Here is a 23462-nt window from a genome sequence, read left to right as displayed (position 1 = left end):
CTTCTTTTCCCTCGTATTTATTTAACTACTAACTAAGAGATGCAAGCTAAGGAGTATGAAGTGAAGATTTTGATCGGCAGTTTGGAAAAGACCACTCAGTGTTGAAGCAGTTCAGTTGAAATATTGAAATGTCATTTAGTAACAAATTTATAAATAAGGTTTGCGTTTTGAATGATGCTGCTTTCGTTGACTACAATATTATTCCTAAACTACGAAAAAAGATCGCCGATTTTTCAGAAATACGAAGGAAGTTCACTACCGTGTTGGTGATTTTATGTTATTCAGCAATTGTTTTTGTTTTCTAAAGATTTTTGTGCGAAATTTTAAGAAAAGAAAGATTTTTCAGAAATACGAAGGAAGTTCACTACCGTGTTGGTGATTTTATGTTATTCAGCAATTGTTTTTGTTTTCTAAAGATTTTTGTGCGAAATTTTAAGAAAAGAAAGAAGGGTACATGAAGTCTACGTGATAAAAGGATGTTCCGTTAGAATAAAGTGAAAAAGTTAATAGAAAGATGTTTTTGGTTAAGTTTTGAAAATTTAAGGGATGTAATTAAAATTAGGGTGAAATAATAGAGATGATATTGGTCAAAACCACTAAAAAGATATATAGCTAGTGTTTCTACCGGGTTACTCAAGGTCATCTAATTACCTCTTAATTTCACAAAAGTCACTCAACTATTTTTTATCACTAAAGTTTACCATTATCACTTAAAAGTCACCGTAGCTCACACCCTTACCCATAAATATAATTTGAAATGGCATAAAATTTAATGAGAAAATTACAAAAATAAATGCCACATCAGCTTAAATGAACTATACCCGAATAACTCGTAACCCAAATGAGTTTCAATAAAAAAATATTAAACGCCACGTTAGCTTAGAATAATTATTTTATAGTACAAAATTATTTGCCTTGTCTTTTACAAAATACCCCTTCGTAATTATTTTATAATAAAATATTTTATACTAAAAAATTCTTGCCTTGTTAGTTACATAATGCCCCATTCAGACCGTTTTGTATTTTTGCTAAATTAAAATATCACTATATTCATATTACATAACATATAAATGTATCATGAACAGACAAGAATGATAAGGCTAATAAGAACCTATTTTTACAAACTACTATTTCATTAATTTTAAAACGTTGCTTATTAAGCAATACCAACAGACAAACCTGCTTAGTAAGCATCACATGCAATTAAAGTGCATAATGAAATGTGTCAATACATGCAATTACAAAGAGCCAGTGGCAATATTTTAGACAAAAGAAAGACACAACATGATGTGTCATTAAGACTATACTTGTGCCAAAATCCAAAAAAAAAAAAAATACAAAGATCTAATTTTTCTTAAATTTTCTAGACTTCTTTTTAATTCGGCCCATCAACCACAAAGTCATATAGTATGATTTTTCTCTTCACATCCCCACCTCTCTTTGAAATAGCTACAACAAAAGTTCATCAGAACTTTGTTTTTCTAAAAAACCTGAAGTGCTAAAGAGTGGTCGACACTGGTACATGCGTATTTTATTAGGAGAAAGAGGAAAATAGTGATTTTTTCTAATATTAAGATCATTTGGGTTACCGGTAAAATTGGGTTCAAGGAGAAATGGGTCTGAAGCAGGTATGATCTATTTAAGCTGATGTGTCATTTACTATTGGATTTTTTTTGTTAAAATTTATGCCATGTCAGATTTATGGTAATGTTTGAGCTAAAATGACTTTTAATTTAAAATAATAAACTTGAGTTATTTTTGAATAATAAAAAATAGTTTAGTGACTTTTATAAAATTTAGAGATAGTTGGATGATTTTAAATGAACTTAACCTTGTTTTCGTGCAAAAAGTGCAAAGAAAAACCTCTTTCCATAGGGTCTAGTATGCTAAATCATTCTAAAACCTCTTTAGAAGACAATGTCCTACATTGCAAGGTATATTTTCATAAAGAAATTGCAAAAACTATTTACTACTGTAATTACTACATGGTGATTATTAGGAGAAAAGGACAAACCAAAAGATGAGATCAATTGGTTTTCAGACCGATTTTTCTTTTTAATTTATAAATAAAATACAAGAATTTTTTACTAATTATTTTCTTTTAATCAAATTGGGAAAGATTATGTTGAAATATTTCCTCCCAATATCCCTTACAATTTTCTAGAAATGAACGTTCCTCAAATTTAATTTCTAATCTTTACAATTTGCCAAAAGATTAGGGAAGACGCCAGACGAAAGTTTTATGTTCCTTTCTTATTGGTGCAAAGTGCAAACAAAAGCAGTTTATAAAGCAAATTGTTCATATTCTCCGTCGCAATTACCGGCATCACCTTCCCGGCGGGAACGCTCCGAGAGATATGAAGAAGGATAAGGCGGTTGTAATAGAAAGCCCTAGCACAAATGAAGCAGACGAAAAACAAGATGATGCTGTCGAAAGTAATGCTCCAGCTCGTCGTTTCTCCACCCGAAATGCTTCTTCCAAATACGATTTCGTTAAGGTCTGTACAGTTCTGCTGCTACAATTACAATTCTTATTCGATTAATTTCTGTTTTTTTTTTTATATATATATATATATACTCGTTTTGCGTGTGTTTCAGGTGAAAGTATGGCTAGGTGACAATGCCGATCACTACTATGTTCTCTCTAGATTTTTGCTCAGCAGAATGCTCACTGTCACTAAGGTTCAATATGGTTCTTTTTTACTGCATTTCTTACCTTTTTACCTTGGCAACAGTTACTGCCGCAAATTAAGTTTGTTGAATCACATGCAAATTCATAATCAGAAAGTAATCATTCTATGAATTGAATCCGATTTTATTTTCTAAACTAACATATTAAATTTTACTATCAACTTGGAATTACGAGAGAATCGGCTCAGCTTATCAGTTGTGATGTAAATAAGGCAAAAAGTGTCTTTGTAGGTTTCGCCTTAAGTTCCACTGCTTGCTCTTAATTGATTGACTAAGTTGTTACTTACCAGCATTGTTCCTATTCAAATTTTAACATCACTGGAAAAAATGATGATTTACTGTGCTGTTCCTAAAATTGGCTAATTTGTATTGATTATTCATGTTGTCCCTTGCAAATTTCCGAGGTTTGGATCTTTTCTAGAGATCTTTTGCTGGGAATGTGGAGTTAATATGCATTGCTTCTCGTTTGCAGATACCAAATCACGTGGCTATCAAAATTGCTCTTGAGCTTAAGAAGCTTCTTGTTGACAACAGCCTACTCGATGTGTATGACATCAAAGTTTTATGTCTTCTTCTCATTGGGTTATTAGCCTACTTGATCCATAAAACTCACTCACTTATTTCTTACGCAGCTCACAATCAGATTTGGAGGCAAACTTGTTCAAGGTATCACATTTCTTGCTTTCGGTTATGTTCCTCTTCCAATTCTTCTCAGCAGTTCAAATAACTTTCCCATGAATATTGAACTATCTAAAATAATCTGCTATGGATATTTTTTGCTCATTCCATTGTCTGTATGTATTGAGATATGATTTTTAAATACACACCTACCCCCCCCCCCCCAAGTACCTCTTGCGAGTGAGTGGATTTCGTTACCCAGTTGCAACTTGTCATCAAACATCTTCATGTTTTCTCTCTGTGGTTGGGAATTATTGTGAGCTGCTGCACTTTTATTGAATGAATCTAAGCATAAGCAAAATTGCTTCATTATTTCATCCATTAGGCATTTTGAGAAGTTTCTATTTTAGGATCTTATTTGGTTGACATCTTTAACTAGCAAATGCACTCAAGGTGGTGAAAACAGAGTCTTGATGATGATCCAGTTTAACTTGAGCTTTGCTTTCTGTCTTTTGGCAATTAATTATTCCTATCTAGTGGTGTCTACAACTTATATTTGACACAACAATGTTCGTGTTTCAGATTGAATTACCCATGTAGGAGTGCTAATATGCACACAATATTGTTTCACGCTTTCAATTAACTAATAAAAATGTCTTGCTCTTGGGGTGACAAGAGTGGGTTGCTCTAGTGGTGAGCACCCTCCACTCCCAACCAAGAGGTTGTGAGTTCGAGTCACCCCAAGAGCAAGGTGGGAGGAGGGAGCCGAGGGTCTATCGGAAACAGCCTCTCTACCCCAGGGTAGGGGTAAGGTCTGCGTACACACTATCCTCCCCAGACCCCACTAGTGGGATTATACTGGGTTGTTGTTGTCGTCGTCGTCAGGGACCAACCCTTTGGTTGGGGTGTTAAAGGTCATTCATCTGTTGATTGTCTGATGAGAACAACACTGCCATAAGAAATCTGTGCAGAACCTATTGCTTCAATCAAAAAAGTCATACAAGAAGAGATTTTCCACAAAAATATTTAGAGCAGATTTCTCTGATTTCTTTCTCTTAATTCTGCGAACATCTTATACTAGTTTGTGTAAAAGTTGACACTGTATTATGTGATTTGATCTTCCTCTCTCATAGAAGTTTTTCAAAATTCTGAAAGTGGATGAATAATACTGATTTTGGATGTCGTGCAGCTTATGGAGCGAAGAGGTTTTGGACAAGAGTATATAAACCGTTATAAAATGATTACGAGGTAGGTGATATTTCCTTTGTCAACTTTCCCTTCCTTTTCCTGTTGTGTTTTTTTCTATTTATACTTTTTTTGTAAAGGAGGGAGCAATGAAGAAGGGAGTGATTGAAACGGCCTAATTTAACATTTGATGTTGCTTACTCTTTTTTGGCTATCTTTATCTTCTTAGATTTCACCATCTGAGAGTTCCTTTGGTAATTCTTGTTTGTGGTACTGCTTGTGTTGGAAAATCTACTATTGCAACCCAGCTTGCCCAAAGGCTGAACTTGCCAAACGTCTTGCAGGTGTCTTCTTTAGTCTTTATACACTTACTGGTTCTGCTTCTAATTTTTTCCTTTGGGCAAACACATACTATTTATCCTGGCTTGCTTATCCTTTTATGTGCAACTTTTTTTCCAGACTGACATGGTGTATGAATTGCTACGGACATCAACAGAGTATGTAACTACACTGCAGATTTAGTTATTACGGTTACCAGTTCCTTACAGAAAATTGCATACTCATATTTCTTCATGCTTAGCTAAAGATTGTCTGAGAAGTGTGATATTATGTAGCACTCAAATACTTATGTACCTTGTTATTTTTGTTAGTGCACCTTTGGCATCTTCTCCTGTATGGGGACGCGATTTCAGCTCACCAGAGGAGCTAATAACCGAATTTTGCAGAGAATGCAGAATAGTAAGGAAAGGTAATTGTTGGTGTAAAAAACTGTTCTGGAACATATCAAGGAATTCAATCAGTATCTCAATATCTTTTGTAGGTTTGGCTGGTGATTTGAAGAAAGCTATGAAAGATGGAAAACCAATTATAATTGAGGTATTATTTGTCCTCCATAAACTGCATAATGTGTTTTTGTGTTTGCTTATTTGTCACGCTTAGATGTTTCTTGTATGCCCTCCCTGTCTTTCTTAGTAATCCTCTTTTTGACATCTGATTGGAAAAAAAGCATTGTGACTGGTCCTTGTAGAAAAAGAAAAAGAAAAAGAAAAAAAGAGAAAAAACGAAACAAAGTAGCATTGTGACTGGCAGAAAATGGGTTCTCAAGATAAGAAGTCTAAGATCATACATTAAGCCCCAGCCATAGTTAAAACTAATTGAATTTTGAAGGAATTTTGTGGAGGAAACATGCTCTTTCGAATCTCCCAGAGGGTGTGCCTTTAATCTATAAAGCAGCTTTATCTCCTAATATTGATATATCTATCTAAAGCAAATAATTGTATACCTTTTTAAACATCCGCTACTGCGCTTCACGGTAAGAGGACCCAATCACTTAAGAAAGTGATGGATGTGTTGGAGCTAACTTTCTATATTAGCATTTTGTTTTTTCCCAATTAACCAAGTAGTTCTAAAACCTTGGAGGTCTTTATATATGCATTTGATATCGATATGAGTATTTTCTTCTGCTTCTAAGTCTATCTTGATCTTGTCACTTACTAGTTTGGACTCACTGGCACCTTCAAAATGAAAGGCTGCTTGTCTGATAACACAGTTTGAGCTCCTTTATATGTGGTTATGCATCACTACTAATAGAAAAAGTGGCACTTTTTGTAACTTATGAGTGGGAAGGAAATGATATGAGAAAGTGAAAATTTGCCTTATTTAACACGTATAAGGAGAAAGATACCCGGGAGAAGGGAAAAATCTCCACCCAGGCTCATCTGGAGCGTCTAAATTTGAGATTAGGAGAGAGGGAAGAGAGACGGGTGAAGTCCCAAGGCATATTATTGGTGAATCTGCATTGATAGCAGTGTCGGAAGAGCTTTTTCTATCCTTGGGACGCTGTACAAGCATTTTTGTTTTTGAAGTGATAAGTACTATATATTATATAGAAATAAACAGCAAAGCACTAAGAAAGTGCTGTTTAGGTACAAGTCAGAAAAACCCCTGTGCACAAAAACAAAAAGAGGGGCATATATCTATACAGATGAAATCTAACATGCTATTTTCATCCTTTACATCCTGTAAGTTGCACCAAAAAGCCAAAAACCAAAGACATTTGTACTTTTAACATTTGTACAGAGACAGCTTTCCCTTCAAACATCTTGCATTTCTTTTAGTCCACAAACCCAACAGATAAAAGTTGGCACTGTAACCCACAAACTTCTTGCTGGTTTGCTGATCCCACTTTGCCCCAAACAGTAAACAGGTCTTTAACAGTGAAAGGCATGACAAAAGACAAGTTGAAAAGATTGGAAAGCAGCTTCCGTTGTTGCCTTGCCACTGTGTAATGCAAAAAAAGATAGTTGCTGAACTCGTCAAGCTTGTTGCATAACAGTGGCGGACCCAGATTTTTATACAAGTGGGTTCAAACATATACTGAAGTCCTCAAAAATAATCAACAGTAAAAGCGATATTGAGTTAACAAACAAACAGGGTTTACCTAGTGCTCTTTACTTTGATTCTAACAAAACCTTAAAGAAAATTTGCCCGTAGCTCTAAATTTTGTTTGCAAGCCATACTGTTTTCAAATATATATATATATATTTACCTTTATAATTTAACAAGTTATTGAACTTCAGAAAATTTTACAAATTATATTGTAACAAATATAAGTTTGGTCTATATTAAAATACTGTTAGCAAACTCTATTTATTTATTAATTTTAATTTAACTTGCATTAGCTGTTAGCAAAAAAAAAAGAAACAGAAAAGCGCTACGCTAAATTAATAATTTCATATAGAAAGTTCCATAACTATGGAAAAAGACTAAACTAAAATAAGCAATAAAAGAAGACGAAGAAGAAGCATAAGCTAATAACGAAGAGGTTCTTGTAAGTTCGAACACCCGACCAATAGCAAATGCTTACTCCGCTTGAACCATCCGACCACGCGACCAATAGCAGAAGCTGACCCCGCTTGAACCATCCGACCAAGCCACAACTTTGGTTAAGCGGGTTCAACTGCTTATTGTTATACCAATATTTGTTCTTGAAAAAATAATTTCCACACAAAAATAGTGAAAAATATTTACGAAGCGGGTTCAATTGAACCCCCTTGAACCAATGTGGGTCCGCCCCTGTTGCATAAGCAGCATCTGCTGCAAATGCTCACTCCCCTTCTCTGTAAATTGCTTTGGTTCAGACAGGCATTAAGCTAACAACCACATAAAGCAGGCTACCTTTTGAGGAGCTTTAGTTTTCCATATCATCTTCCAAGGCAAGTTGAGAATACTCTCCAGCACCTTGTTTAACTCACTGTAGCAAGAGCCTACTGAAAAGATATCATTCTGTTGCCTCAGCCAGATTAATTGATCTGCTTCATCAGTTATTAAAGTCATCTTATCGAGATCTTGTAGCAAGAGAGCCAATCTTGGAATTTCCTGATCAAAACATGGTCTTCTAAGCTGTTACCATTCCAACAATGGGACACTAGGCTATCGGTATTCGGGGAAAAACAGTAAAGATCATTACATGCCATGTGATTATAATCTGCCTGTGCAGGTAGAGACAAGGAAGCTCTTGGCCTACTTGAACATAATTTTCCAACATAGCACCCCCTTAGTGCCATAAATTTAATAATATTACCTTAATTTTTCTCGAAAGACAGATACCTAGAGTGTGGTGGCAGTCAAGAAAGCATTTTATGCAAAAAAGAAATGTATGTACTGACACGTGAGCATGCATAGCAGGGCTGATGTCTAGTATAATCATCCTTGTAGCTACAGTATTGTTGAGAATTTTCTATCAGTGTTTGTATCACATCAACTATTTTTTTGAATTGGTAGTGAATGCCGAAAATCATTTTGGTCAGTTCAATTTTAAAGCAATGCTTGAACATTGAGTGATCCCAGTTGGATGGTATATCAATGGCAGGGGATACACCTAGATCCTAGTATTTACCTAATGGATGAAGAGAATAAATTGCCACCGTCTTCTCCAGCAAACCAAGCAGGGCCAAAATCTCTGAAGGTGGAAGAACAGAAGGAATTACAACAGAAAAGCAATTGTAATGTTGGAGACAGCAGTCAGAGCGACCGCAAGGATTGCTGTTCTGAGGATATGAATTCAGAACAATCTTCCAAGTCAAACAAGCTCACAGCTGCTCTGAAATCCTTGGACATTGTTAATAGAGTGTTTGAAAATACGGGTAAGTGCCTTTGCACATTTCTATTAGTTTTTCCATCTCTAAAATCTAATCCTCTACTCAAGCTATTTCTTTTTTCTTTCCTCCCTTGATGCTTCCTCACTGCCTGTCTGGTAATGCAGGTGAAACAGTTAAAGATTCAGGAGCAGACCAAAATCCTTCTCATAGAAGAGAAAAATCTGGTGCTCAACCAATAATTGTACCTATAGTTCTAAGGATGGCTGAGTTTGACCATAAGGTGGTCACTTTATGTCTATTTATCATATATTATCTTCAAATTCTTGTTTCTATCTTTGTATATGCTCTCTCTAAAATAGATCGAGAGATAAAGAGCAGATCTGAATTCTGAATTCTCTAAGCCTTGTTATCTTAGAGATGACAAAGTAAAATGGAGTTTCTTTTTTAAGTACCAGTTTGGAACAGCTATCTTTTCTTACTAATCTGCTCATTAGTCGGTTTGAACTCAAAGAGGTGTAGTCTTTATCTTCCCCTCCAAAGTACCCAGTTCTAGCTTCTATTTTTGAGGGACAAGTTGACCCATTTACATGATACCTTACTCATATCCCGTAATACTTTTCCCAACTGTCCTTTCCTCTTTTATTCACTCTGAACTGATGTCTTAACTTACGCTAAACTAACTTCATCAAATAGCTTGATTTTTTTTTCTTTCTGTTTAGTGGAAAAACATGTTTCTCATGTTGCTTATCTTATTCCTTGCATGCACACTAGTCAACCCCCAGCTACTAAGGAAGAACCCTTAAATAGTTAGGAAAGGAAAGGGCAATAGGACGGTGGGGTTGGTAATATAATCCAGCTGATTATGGAAGTGTAAACTGTAATGGTTCATGTGATATCTTCATCGGTTGAGATGCTCCTTGTTGAACCTCAGTTTTTACATTCTTCCAAAGTTAAATTGTTTGAATGATTATTGGCTGTCAGTCAAAGACATAGGAGATGAGGTTAATTAGAGAGACAACCACTAAAGGTAGATTTATCCATTTCCAGTAGAACAAAAGAGTAAAATTGAAATAGCCAACCATCTACTTGTATGGAGTTTGCTACTTCTGCTCCCAATACTTTATGAGGACCTCAGTTATGCGCAGGAATAGTAGGATATCCATAATATTATCTTATTCCTTCCATCTCCCCCCTCCTTTGCGGTTCACTTATCTTTTCAAACATCCCGAAAGTTTTGATAGTTTTTTTTTATTATATAAAAAATAGTAGCTATACAGTGTCTTCTAATTTTAAAACTATAAATTGATTAAACAAATCAAATTTGCCTGCAACTGAGCTATCTATAAAAACTACCCAAAAAATATACTTGTTTGACTTGTCTCCTTCCTGCTGCCGGTATAGTATGCAACTGAATTTGAGTCCATTGTTATCATCCTCAATCATAATCTTAAATTATTATCCATTGCATAAAGCAGGATACAGGGAGTAAACTGTTTTTCATAATTTGTCCCATGTTTACCTTATTGACTAAGTTATGTCTTTTATGCAGGCATTGCTCGAGGAGTGGGTAGCTACTCGCACATGCAGTGAGAAATATCCTACCCAGGTTCCACAAGTTGTTGAGATCTCTTATTTATCATTATCTGTGAACATGGAAGTTTAACATATCCATAATTCAATTGGGTGGATTTTGATATAGTAGCACCTGAGTTCTGCAAAATCTGTGATATATGTCCTTATCAGTAAAATATCACTGGTGATTGATATACACATGTGCTCTTCTTTTATTTTTGGTCTAAATTATTAAGAAATTGATTTTTGGATTAATCTTTGCACATGTACGGTGGTGGAGACCTTTTCTGACAATTAAGAATAAATTTTTTCTTAAAAAAAAAAAGAAGAATGAATAAGAAAGAGCACGAATATCTTGTCCAAAATGATATGTCTTCTGAAGCATATAAAACGTTCAAGATTTGTTCCCCTTCAATTTGGAAAGCTGAAAAACCCATTTGAAGATATATAATCCTCGTTTCTCCTTAATTTTCTTCACACATCAGTTTTCCACTTACACTTAGAAAAAGAGAATAGATAATGTTTTGAGCTTGAAAATGATATATATACTGATTACCAAGTTTAAACTCATTACGAAGATCACCAATTTAATGATCCTTTCATCTTTATTTGTATTTTTATCTATCCAAGTGAGGTGAGTTCATAATAAATTGAAGTTACCATATTGTCTTCTGGTCATCAGCTAGGGATATGACAGTTCATTTTTGTTATCCCCATACCCACTCCCCCCCCCCCCACCCCCCAAGAAAAAGAAGAAAAGGAAAAGAAAATAAAAAGAAATGAATTTTTGTTATCCCCATACCTACTCCAGCCAGTGATATTCTACGTTGCAAAGCTGGAAGAAATCCAGAAATTCTAATAAAGGGATTAAAAAAATGCCAAAAATGCTTATTTGTCATTACAGTAAAGCTTCATTTATGTCAAAGGGATTTCAAATGTTTATATACGTACAAAAACATTACCTTTATCCTATTTGGACAGTATAATTTTCGACGAAGGGGATTTAATTGAACAACCTTCCTTATATGTGGCTCCACCACCACTTATCAGTTCTACAGAAATTTAAGAAAATTCCACCCCTTTCTCTCTCTATATCTGGCTTCAATCCTATCTCTATTTTATGCGTGTGTTGTGAATAAGCACACGCATGATACGTAGTGTATTTGCTCTTGGAATCCATGCAAACTTAGGGAAAGATAGGGCACAATTTTTCTTATCTATATAGGTGATACTGATTAGTTGAGAATATGTTTTCGTCATGTTGGTTCGTTTTCTGTTGGTCCTATGCTTTGTATGAGTCTTTTAGCGCTATTAGAGATTTTTATGCCAATAGAAAAGATAGAGAACTTCTAGTACTCTTTATTTTTATTTTCATTCTATATAATGTTGGCTTTAGAGGAATTTAAATGGAGAAATATGGTCACTGAGGAATCATATAGCCAACCAACTTTTTTGGAACGAATGGAGGCCTAGTGATTCTTGTTGTATGTACAGTGTATTTCTATCTGAATGTTTTCCCTTTTCTTGTCTTCTTTAGCTGGTAACCTCTCTTGACTTTCTTTTCAGGACAAAGATAAATTGATAACTAACTTGAAGACTATACAGGACTATCTCTGTTCGTTTACGTCACAGGTATGCTTTTTCGTTTTCTATTTGTTTCTATAAACTTAACATGTTGGGAGCCTGAGTTATCATTTTCATAAGCATCCATATACAAATTTGGAAATCCTTCTTCCACATAGATAAAAACTATCCAAGGAGAAATCAAGAACTAATCAACCTGCCAATAAGAGCCTAATCTGCATTGTGAAAACCTACTGTAGTATCTAATGAAACAGAGAAATTTCACCAGACTATTTATGTGTCTTATTGGTATTGGATTCACGTGGCTTTCATTTTTGTGGGCAAATTTAAGCAATCCAGTGAGTGCAAATGTGTGATGAAAGCTTTCTAATCTATCGCTATACGGAAAAAATGCTCCTCAAGGAGTGTTACTAATAGTGGAATTCCCCTAGGTGATGACATTTGATCTTAAACATGTTCTGCAGGGGGAGAAATGGCTTTGATGCATAAAGCCATGTATTACTATAACCCATACAATGCCATCATTGCAGATCTGGTTCTTATTCAATTTAAAAAGTTGGCACCAATCTTCAAGTACTTGCTGCACTTCCTGAACTAAAGTCGACTGTCATCCTCCTAAATGCAGCTAGTCGTGCACAATGCTATTTCAATAGCGTGTTCTTGCAGCTAGCCAGTTAGTATCTGTAGTTTGAATCTAGGCGTCCATTTCTTTCAAATTCTTTTCTTTATCCAGATGAATAAATAGAGCTAGAGGAAAGAAGGGGACCCCTAAATTGAGCATAGCATCCAAGTCATAGGTTTTAGTTCGCTATTGGCTGGTCTGTTCCTTTTCTTGTGTGATAACTTAATGGAAAATATAGTGGAAGATGCAAAATGGGGAACACCAAAAGCAGAGTACAAAAAATTGAGAGTAGGATATTTTTCTTGTGGTCGGAGGGACTTGCTGAGCAGTTCATATAAATTTGTCTGAGCTATGGAAAAGTGATTCTTTTCAAGAATTCTTGATACTACTTCATGGGTCTATGCATGCACTAAAAACCCAATTTAACGCATGGTGAATTATGGACACAGGTAGTCAGGTGCAATAAAATAAAAGCGCTGTATAATTTTATTTGATATTAGTATGCAAGTTGGCTGAAAAGAAATGATTTTCTTATTAAACTTATTAATTAATTAAATAAAAAAGAGAAAGTAACCATTTTTCAATTTCTTTTCCATGTCTGATATGTCTGAATCGACTTTTACCTACTACATCCTGACTTTTGTGGTTTAGTTGGATTATTGATTTGTTAACGTATAACATTCACAATTTTTATCCGATGGGGCTGCATTCTTTATTGACAGGGTTTAACAGTTGTAAACATATCAGCTACAACTTTTCCACAAACATTGGATTGGCTGCACAACCATCTTCTACAGGTAATTTGTCAGTGTGTTATTCTTTTCCTGGGGCTTACTTTGTTGATTGTCACTGGGTCACAGCTAGTGTTGGCAAAATGGATAAAAGAAAACAGTTATTCATTCATATTATCCACTAAAAAATGGATCGGATAATGAACTTTTTAAAAGCGGGTCAAATATGGATAAGAACCATATTATCTACTTAGAAAATGGATAACCAATGGGTTTAACTTTTACATTTGTAAAGCCTCAAATTGGGGGTTCCTCAAGTTTGGGAGACTAGGAATTCTCCCACCAAAAGTGATCATATTCAAGAAACCATGGATAATATGAATATTATCCACCGGTTAACCCATTTTTTATTCGTATTAAATATGGGTCGGGTCGGAAATTTATCCGTTTTTTGTATTACCCGTTTTCGACCCGCCCGTTGGCCACCCCTAGTCACTGTTGATTTCATCTGGGAAAGTCAAAGATTTTAGTTGTCTGATGTTTTACACAGCTGAAACAGAGGTTATGATATAATCCAAGTGAAAATCATGACTTACTTTTTCTTGTGCTTCTCAGTGTATCGAGCAAGGTACAGCACAAGTTTCTAGGGGGAACAATGAGCAGATAGCCAAAGACTAGATTACTGCCAGCAATATTCTTGATGAACAAGGTACTCAGCCAACTATTAAGTCCGTCTACTACCTTTGCAGATATATAAAGCTTTGCATCGCCTCAGTAGATCTATTTCACCTTTGCATGAGCTGCACAGAAGCTGTCTCTACCATATGGTCTTTTGTGTAGTTCATTCAGCCAAGGGCAATCCTGCTCTGTTTTAAAAGTTTGACTACCTGAGAAGTCTTAAGCTGATAAGAGTAACATCATCTTGTATCTTCTGTTGCCTTTAAGGCGCCCATAATTTACTTCTACCACCTGAATGAGGGGAATGTGCAGACAGTTTTATCGTACAGCTCTTTTTTGTTTCAAGTGATACAATTTCCTAACTCAGCAGATTTTGTCTGCCGCCATATCCAGAGGACGGCCCAACTGGCCCTAATCACTCAAGAAAATGAAGAAGAAAAAAAAACGAACAAATTATTATTAGGACAGAATAGAAAATTGTCAAGCGGCTGATGTCCATTTTGAAAGAAATTTAGTTGAAAGCCGCCCGCTTCAATTTTAGTAATATGGTGCGTTAATAAATTCAAATGGCCCAAAACTGGAAATATATTAACAGAATATGGAGATCCCCGTTTTTTTTTGCCCAACTGAAGGAAGAGTAGTTTAGTGCTTAGGGTAGCTATTTTAATATTTGAAAGAAGCCTATATATTATTAGTAAAATGCTTAAACAGAAATTTGACCTTAAACATGGCCTGAGGCAGAGGAGTTTTGTGGGGCTGCTCCCCTTCCCCAAATATTTTTGGATCATTTATGTCCTTTTTAAACATCAAAATTCAAAGGTCCCTCAGCGACACCCCCAAAAAAGAAAAAAGAAAAAGGTTTGTATTTCATTGTAGAGTAGTTATCCTTATGCATATGTTATTGCGCATATGCGTGCAACTGTGCATCAGGGATTCAGATATGTTCGAATTTTTCAATGGTCCTTGAACCTTTGGGTTAGTGCTAATTAACGCACTCCCCCCCCCCCCACAATTAGCCTTAAAGCTTATTAAGTCAACAATTAGAAAATTAATCAGGAGCTCTTTCTAAGCAATCATGCTACCAGTATCCCTCCATTTTTACCGGTGTACGTCTAATTTAATGACATTTGTCCACTTTCAAATCTAAGGGCTGAAATTTATTTAGACTAAACAATCCCTAAACTATGGTTAAGACTAAAATATTCTATATTTTATCCTTTCTTTATAGTTAGCAGTACATTATGCGAGAATGTTGTAAGCTGCAACACCAATTTGGTGACTCAATTCTCAGCAAAGATTAATCCTTTTTCATGGATTATTATTATTATTACTACGGCAAAAATCCAAATATATTCTTATACTTTCGAAAATTGTCTAAGAATACCCCACGTTATATTATTGGGTTATTTATATTCATATAGTCATACTTTGAGTTCAAATATACCCCTCATTTAAACGGAGGGACACGTGTCATCGTCTTGTTGGCCAATTCTAAATATCTCCTAATTAATTAAAAAGATTCATTACCCATACTCGAAAAATAATTTTCTAATTGTCCAACAATTTTCTATGGGTAATGGGTCTTTTTCTTTCATCAAAATATTATATATGCAGGTAGCAAGTACATTCATGCATGTTCTATCTTTACATTTAAAGTTAGCCAAAAGGCCAATATCATTGATAGAAATTAGAATTATATCTCGTCATCCCAAAGTTCCCCGATGGTTCTGTAAGGGCTTGTAGTGTCATTGGATAGCCACTCTCCCCTCATAATCTTCCTCTCCTCCATCTTATTTATGTTAAGTAAATCCCATTCGTCTAATTTCAATTGAAGGGCTCCAATGTTCTCTTTCATTCTTCTTGGATTGAAGCTTTTCACTATAACACTTGATCCTTGGGACAATCCCCATCTTAGAGCAACCTAATAAAAGAAAAATTCAACAAAGAGGACAATTAGTTACTTTTTCCATATTCTAGCTTAATAATGTATATATTTGCACGTTTGTGTATGTGTGTCATTGTTTAGAGACATTTCTTACTTGAGCTGGAGTTGCATTATGTTTGAAGGCAATAGATTGGATGATGGGATGATCAACCACAGCAGTAGTTCCCCAATCATTTCCAGGTCCACCAAGAGGTGAATATGCACTTACATGAATTCCATATTCTCTACATAATGCCTTCAGCTTACTTTGCCTCCACATTGGATGCATTTCCACCTGAACCCCATTTATTTAATTAGAATCAAATATCATACACAAGCAGAATAAACTGGTCTACGGTGGTCAACCAAAGAGATATCTAATTCAGTATTGTAGAATCTCAAATGCTCACAAGCCTTCGTATATTGCAATTTGCAAATTAATACCTGGTTGACAGCAGGAGTGACACAAGCAAAATCCAGAAGGTGTTCAATTTTTGTAGATGAGAAATTGCTGACGCCAATGGACTTACACAAACCCATCTCTAAGCATCTCTCCATGCCAGACCAGGTATTCTCCATGTCTAATGTCTCAAAGTCTTCTTCTCTGGGAATTGGATAATCAACCCATGGCTTCAAAGCCACTGGCCAATGCACCAAATACAAGTCTACGTATTCCATCCCTAGCCTCCTGCAAATACAATAGTTTAATTACTATTGTCAGAAGCTAACACCTTTGGTCGATCTTTCTGCTGCATGTTGGTTTCCTATGAATATTGAGAAACAACTACACTCTCCGTTTCAATCTATCTGACTTATTTTGACCAGACACAAAGTTTTTTCTTTTTAAAGAATTTTTTTAGAGCTTGTGGTTTTAAATTTGACTTCATTTGATATAAAACATGTTATTAAGAGTAAAATGAGAATTTTAAAGTCAAACTGTTTCCAAATATAGAAATATATTTATAATATACTTGACGCAAAATGGAACGGAGGAGAGTAGTAACTAAAAAGCATGCATATCGATCGGTGTTTACTGTAAAGTTTGGTGAAGTGCAGAAACAGGATCATTGTGATCACTTGACCATAGCTTAGAGGTGATATGAATGTCTTCCCTCTCCACCATTCCTTCACCAATTGCTCGTCTTAATGCATTTCCCACTGCCGGCTCAGAACCATATATTTTTGCTGTATCAAAATGTCTGTACCCCATCTGCTCGAAACAATAACCCAAATAAATTTCCATGTAAACATACCATTAATTAATGAAACCTGAAGAAGAAAAGGAAAGTATGTGCTAAAAGTTGATGCAATTAATTACCTTGAGCGCCATTCTAATGGATCTCTCTGTTATTTCTCTATCGTTTTCGCCAGAATAAGTCCCATACCTATAATTGGTAGGGTTTCACCATTGTTTAGCATTGTCTGATAGCTTCTCATCTTTCTCTCTGACTGCTCTCTTCTCACTGTTTTTTTAACTCACTTTAATAGTATATGCTAATGCTTGAAACCACTGTCTTTACACTCAGTTTATATACACTCAGTTTATATAGTTTTCTTTCCACCAAAAAAAAAAAAAAGTCAAAACCTTCGGATGTGATGGTGCAATACATTACTCAACAGATTTTGTCTGCCGCCATATCTGGAGGACGGCCCAACTGGCCTTAATCACTAAATTAATGTAAAAGAAACAATTTATATTAGGATAAAAGAGAAGGTCCGCTGACTTCCATTTAAAAATGAAAGAAATGTAGCTAAAAACCGCCCTTCATATTTTAAAATAAAAAAATTGTGCACTAATAAAGTCAAATGGCCCAAAACTGGAAATGTTAGAAGAATAAGGAGACCCCCTTTGTTTTCTGAAGGGAGAATAGATGAACCAAAAGAGCTTCTGAATATTTTATGATTTGACAATAAGAAGTTTGATTTATTAATTAATTAATACTACTAATACAATGTTGAGTACACAAAAACTTGAATTGACTCTAAACATGAACCTAGGCAGGCTAATGGTCCAAATAATTTTTTCTTCTAGCGCCGCCCTCCCTAGTATTTTTCCTTATATATTTGGACGGTTATGAAGATAGGTGATTAGGCAGCATATAACACTACTGCAGCTTATCGAGGACATAATCCTTGATAGGAGGATATCTCTGTCCCATAATTTTCATATTTTCCTATTTTTAGATTTCTATTATTATATGTTGTTTCTTTCGCTTCGGCCATCTTACCATCTATCTTAATGTTGTTACTGTTTGTTGTTACTGCTTATTTTTATTCTGTCCTTGAGCCTAGGGTATATCAGAAACAACCTCTTAATTACTTTCACAAGGTGGTAAGGCCTGCGTATACACTATCCTCTCCATACCCCACTTGTGGGATTATACTGAATTTGATATTGTTATTGTTGTTGTATATTTGGATTGCTATAGAAGTACAAATCATGAAGAAAAAAACTTTGTTACTCATCATCTTGTATATACTTTTCCACTCTAATTATTACAACTATAATTTTATCACTATAATAAGTGTTTAAGTTTAATGCATTGACGATATAAAAATTATTTACGTACTCAAGTGACTAACAAGGTAATTGTAAGTAAATTTATATAATAAATATTTTGTAATTGATGTGGGGTCCATCCCATCAATATAGGCATGTGCCTATATAATAATACTTGGCTAAAGTTTATACTTGGTGACCAAGTTTGGAAAGATGCGGAGGAAAATCAAATTGCTCATGTAGAATACTTTGAGCCCACGACTCATTTGCCTTGTAAAAGGAGGGCATTCTCTCAATTGTAAACACACCAAAAGCAGAGAAAAGTAAGAGAAGTTAGAGAAAGTAATCCACAGATCGTAGTCTGTGAGAAAAATAATGAGTGTGAGTAATATTGTGGTGAGGTATTTAAAATAAAGAGTGTTATTTCTTTCGAAGTTGTAGTAGTATCTTAACACTACTAAGTTGTAATACTATAGTGGTAATATTGCTTCGCTCGGGTATTGTATTTTACCCCTTAAAAGATTTGGTGTCTTTGTTACTCTCTTGTGTTATTATTATTTATAGTGAATATTATTCCTAGGCGGGATATTATTTTTCCAACAATGTGGTATCAGAGTCATGGCAAATAATGGCTCGCTGTATTTTCAGTACCCCCATCTCATAAAAGATAATTATGAGAAATGATGTCTACGCATGAAAGCCATTCTTGGCTCCCAGGGTGTGTGGAAAATCGTAGATAGAGGGTATGCAAAACCTGATAATGAGGAAGCACTGCCTCAAAATGAAAAAGATGTCTTGGCAAAGACAAGAAAAAATGATCAACAAGCTCTCACGCTCATCCACCAATGTTTGGATGATGCCATGTTTGAGAAGGTGGCAGATGCTACCACCTCAAAGGAATCTCGAGAGATTTTACAAAATTCTCTCCAAGGAGTTGACAAGGTGAGGAAGGTAAAACTTCAAACTCTAAGGGCTGATTTTGAAGTTTTGAAAATGAAAGAATCTGAATGCATTTCGGATTATTGTTCAAAAGTGAAGCCTATTATGAATCAATTAAGAAGATACGGGGAGGACATAGAAGATGTCTGTGTGGTAAAAAAAAAATTTCGCACTTTAACACCTAAATTTGATTTTGTGGTGTGTGCTATTGAGGAGTCTAAAGATTTAGACTCTATGATGGTGGGGCAATTGGATGGTTCTTTATAAGCCCACGAAGAAAAGATCAAAAGGAGACAAGAAGTGCCATTGGAGCAATTTCTTAATACTCAGTCTTCCTTCAGGGATTATGGAGGGGAACGAGGCCGTGGCGGTCATGGAAGAGGAAGAAATAATGGTCTAAACTTCAATAATGAAGTTAAAATCCACCAAACATTCAGAGGTCGTGGTCGTGGACAAAGATGAGGAAGATGACATAGCTACAATCAAGAAAATAATGGACAAAGGTAAGACAAATAAAAAATTGAGTGTTATAATTGTTATAAATTTGGCCATTACTCTTGGGAATGTCGTAGCAACGCTGAAGAGAAAGCTAACCTTGTTGAGAACTGTAACGACCCGACCGGTTGTTTTGAGTATTACAACCCTGTTTTCCTATTTACTGCTTAAATTGTACTTTACAGTTGTTGTGTAAATTGTCGAGGCAATTGGTTCGAGTCCAGTGAGGTTTTTGAAAGAAGTGGAACACTTAGTTCCAAGGTTTAAAGCTTAAGTTAAAATAGTGATCGGATGCGGACTTATGTGTAAACGACCTTGGATTCGAATTTTGATGATTCCAATAGCTCCTTATGGTGATTTTGGACTTAGGAGCGTGTACGAAAAATTATTTGGAGGTCCGTAATGGAATTAGGCTTGAAATGCCAAAAGATGAATTTTTGGGAAGTTTGACCGGGAGTTGACTTTTTTATGTCGAGATCAGAATCTGATTCTAGAAATTGGAATAGGTCCGTAATGTGAAATGTGACTTGTGCGTAAAATTTGAAGTCATTCCGGATTGATTTGATATGTTTCGGCACAAGATGTAGAATTTGAAAGTTCAAAGTTCGTTGATTTTGTATTGAGGAGTAATTCGTCGTTTCGATGTTGTTAGGTGTAATTTGAGGCTTAGGGTAGGTCTATGTTATGTTATGGGACTTATTGATATATTTGGTTGAGGTCCCGGGGGCCTCGGGTGAGTTTCGGACGGTTAACGGATCAAATTTGGACTTAAGGAAATGCTGGAATTGCTGCCTACTGGTGTGATAGCAGGTGCGTGAAATAAGCCGCAGAAGCGGCCAAGTGTGGAACTGGTCAATGCTCGCAGGTGCGAGGAATTTGCCGCATCTACGAGGCCGCAGGTGCGAAAGTGTTGGCACAGATGCGGACTGGGGCTGGCGTGAGGCGACCGCAGGTGCGAAGGGGAATGCGCATCTGCGAGCCCGCAGATGCGAGAAAAGGGCCGCAGATGCGAGGTTTTGGAAGGCTGGCTGTTTCCGCAAGCGCACATTTGTGTCCGCAAATGCGGATGCGGATGCGCAGGTGCGAGCCCAGGCACCGCAGGTGCGGAAATGCCTGGGCAGTGTTTAAAACGAGGGTTCCGAGATTTTTTTTCTCATTTTGGATATTTTGCAGCTCGGTTTGGGCAATTTTGGAGAGGACATTTTCCACACAACTTGAGGTAAGTGTTCTTAACTCCCTTGTGATTATATTCCATGAATTAATCTTAATTTTTGGTGTAAGATTATTGAATCTTCAAGAGAAATAGAAAAAAATTTCTATAATGTCACAAAATGAATATTTCAAGTTTGAATACCGATTTGGAGTCGAATTTGAGTGAAATTAGTATGGTTGAACTTGTAATTGGATGAGTTGTCGTATTTTGTGAGTTTCGTCGAATTTCGAGACGTGGGCTCCACGCGTAATTTTTGGGGTGTAATTTCGGATTTTATGGAAAATATTAGCATTTTGATATGGAATTAATTCTTATAAATTGTGTGGACTGAGTCAAATTATTGTGACTAGATTCGAGAAGTTTGGAAGTTGATACGCGCAGAATGAAATTTCTGGAGCATTGCTTAGCTTGCTCGACATTGGATTTGGCTTGTTCGAGATAAGTAACTCTTCTAATCTTGGAGTTGAGGGTATGAACCCTGAATATATGTATTTCGTGAATTGTTGGGAAGTGACGCACATGCTAGGTGACGGGCGTGTGGGCGTGTACTATAGAAATTGTGACATAATTGTTTCTGTAGAATTTTGTAGTTAAATGATCTTGGCATTTTCCATGCGTTTTATGAGTTAGAGAAATTAAGCTGAAAAACATATTAAAAATCATGATTGAGGCTATGTGACAGTATTATTAAGACCCACAGAGGTCATATTACTGTGAATTATTTGTTTTAAATTGAAAATTCATACTCAGTCATATTCATTTCATTGCATATCATAACTCAGTTTTATGGCTCTATTTTGATGCATATAAATATTTTGGGTCGAATGCCGTATTTTTACTGAAATGCCCAAGTGGCTTGAGAGGTTTATGACTGAGTGAGGCCGAGGGCCTGATTTGTGAGGATATTTATGGGATCGGGCTGCACGCCGCAGCATGTTGCATATTTATGGGATCGGGCTGCACGCCGCAACATGTTTGATATCGGCCGAGGGCCTGATTGTGAGGATGAGTGTGAATCGGGGTTTCCCGCCTGCAGCATACTTTATTATTATAACACGTGAGTTGTCCATGCAGCACGGGAGTTGTCCGTGCAGATTATAGCGCTTGGGCTGAAAGAGCCCCTCTGGAGTCTGTATACACCCCCAGTGAGCGCAGGTACCTACTGAGTGCGAGTGCTGAGTGACTGTGAGGCATGAGTGATTGTGAGGTATGCCCAAGTGGCAAGAGTGATTGTGAGGTATGCCCGAGTGGCAAGAGTGATTGTGAGGTATGCCCGAGTGGCACGAGTGACTGTGAGGTTTGCCCGAGGGGCTGTATATGAGTGATATTTTGCCCGAGGGGCTGTTTATGATTTTATCATTTTTGCATCACATTGGCATACACACATGACATACATGCATAGAGATGTATTTTTTTTCTTTCCTCATGCTGTACAACATCACATCATTCATGATTTCTCACACATTTTGACATATGGACATAGTGATGCATTTGTTCTACACGGGTTATCCGGAAGGAAAATGAAACATATTATTTATTATTGAAAAGATTTTTTTGGGGAGAAATTTATTGTTTTCAAACTATTCATATTATTGGCAATTTCGGCAAACGATTTGGGTTTTCACTGATGTATTTGAAAGAAAGAACTACTATTTTTGAAATCATTATTTGGCTGAGTATTTTATCCCTGAGTTACTTCTGGTATTATTTGCTTTATGTTGTTATGGATTGTTGTGGACTATTGGTTTTGGACCCGACCTTGGTAGAAGCTCATCACTACTTTCAACCTACGGCTAGGTTTGTTACTTACTCAGTACATGAGGTCGGTTGTACTAATACTACACTTTTGCACATTGCTTGCAGATGTTGGATGTTGCTGTTGCTGTGCTCGATGGTTGCGGGATCTGAAGATGTACCTGCATTCCTGTTGTAGCTGTCTCTTGTTCAGGGTAGCCTTAGATTTATAAAAGCTCTGTTTATATATTATTCAAACAGACTATGTATTTATTTCATTTTCGCTTTGTATACTCTATTCTTAGAAACTCGTGATTTGTACTACCAGTTCTTGGGGAGATGTATTGGTTTTAGATATTTTCTTTTAATTAATTTCATTGGAATTGGATAGTTGAAAATTGGCTTACCTAACGGGTTGGGCTAGGTGCCATCACGACTAGTGGGATTTTGGGTCGTGGCAAGGTGGTATCAGATCCAGGTTCATAGGTTCTACAAGTCATGAGCAAGTGTCTAGTAGAGTCTTGCGGATCGGTATAATGACGTCCATACTTATCTTCGAGAGGCAACATGGCATTTAGGATATATACTTCACATCTTTCTTTCCTTATCGTGCGCGATTGATTCAGCTTGAGACATAACTCTTTGAATTCCTTTCACGTATTCGTATGCACACATGAACGCTCGGTATCAGTTGTGCATCGCCGGCTTGTGATTCCATGAACGAAGTTCAAGATGAGTATTCTATATTTTGGTGATGGGCAAGTCTGGGGGACTTAAGGAATGGTTTAGATCGCAGCTTAAGCTCGGTAGCTTCAGTTGTAATTTGTACAATTGGACTCATATGTCCGGTGATGACCCTACAGTGAAATTTGTGGC

At 36.1% G+C, this 23462-nt stretch overlaps 1 protein-coding gene and 1 pseudogene across 3 annotated transcripts; one reads left to right on the top strand and one right to left on the bottom strand.

Annotated features, from left to right (window-relative positions):
* The first annotated feature begins 2160 nt into the window (after window positions 1-2160).
* On the top strand, window positions 2161-22913 carry LOC107774739 (P-loop NTPase domain-containing protein LPA1 homolog). 3 transcript variants are annotated; one of them, XR_001645585.2, is made up of 18 exons: window positions 2161-2498; window positions 2599-2682; window positions 3164-3237; window positions 3324-3357; window positions 4499-4557; window positions 4724-4838; window positions 4954-4991; window positions 5145-5242; window positions 5315-5370; window positions 8366-8639; window positions 8759-8874; window positions 10144-10200; window positions 11733-11798; window positions 13095-13169; window positions 13719-13812; window positions 15849-15918; window positions 16164-16273; window positions 22716-22913. XR_001645585.2 is itself a non-coding variant. In XM_016594379.2 (15 exons), the coding sequence occupies exons 1-15, from the start codon at window positions 2358-2360 to the stop codon at window positions 13779-13781; spliced, it is 1350 nt and encodes a 449-aa protein (XP_016449865.1). In that variant the 5' UTR covers window positions 2162-2357; the 3' UTR covers window positions 13782-14146. The 3 variants fall into 3 exon arrangements, 1 of the variants encoding a protein (XP_016449865.1); XR_001645586.2 differs by having other exon boundaries at window positions 16161-16273; XM_016594379.2 differs by lacking the exons at window positions 15849-15918; window positions 16164-16273; window positions 22716-22913 and having other exon boundaries at window positions 2162-2498; window positions 13719-14146.
* LOC107774740 (NADPH-dependent aldo-keto reductase, chloroplastic-like) lies at window positions 15257-22691 on the bottom strand (annotated as a pseudogene).
* Window positions 22914-23462: the final 549 nt, after the last annotated feature.

This window comes from Nicotiana tabacum, chromosome 4 (assembly GCF_000715075.1).
Source record: "Nicotiana tabacum cultivar K326 chromosome 4, ASM71507v2, whole genome shotgun sequence".
NCBI lineage: Eukaryota > Viridiplantae > Streptophyta > Magnoliopsida > Solanales > Solanaceae > Nicotiana > Nicotiana tabacum.
This window is presented reverse-complemented; position numbering and strand designations above follow the sequence as displayed.

What these genes read in the sequence shown, in the direction of transcription:
- LOC107774739 (XM_016594379.2), top strand. Translation starts at nt 2,358, where the DNA reads ATGAAGAAGGATAAGGCGGTTGTAATAGAAAGCCCTAGCACAAATGAA. An exon ending in GAATGCTCACTGTCACTAAG is followed by an intron (nt 2,683 to 3,163) that starts GTTCAATATGGT and finishes TCTCGTTTGCAG; the next exon opens with ATACCAAATCACGTGGCTAT. An exon ending in GACAACAGCCTACTCGATGT is followed by an intron (nt 3,238 to 3,323) that starts GTATGACATCAA and finishes TTTCTTACGCAG; the next exon opens with CTCACAATCAGATTTGGAGG.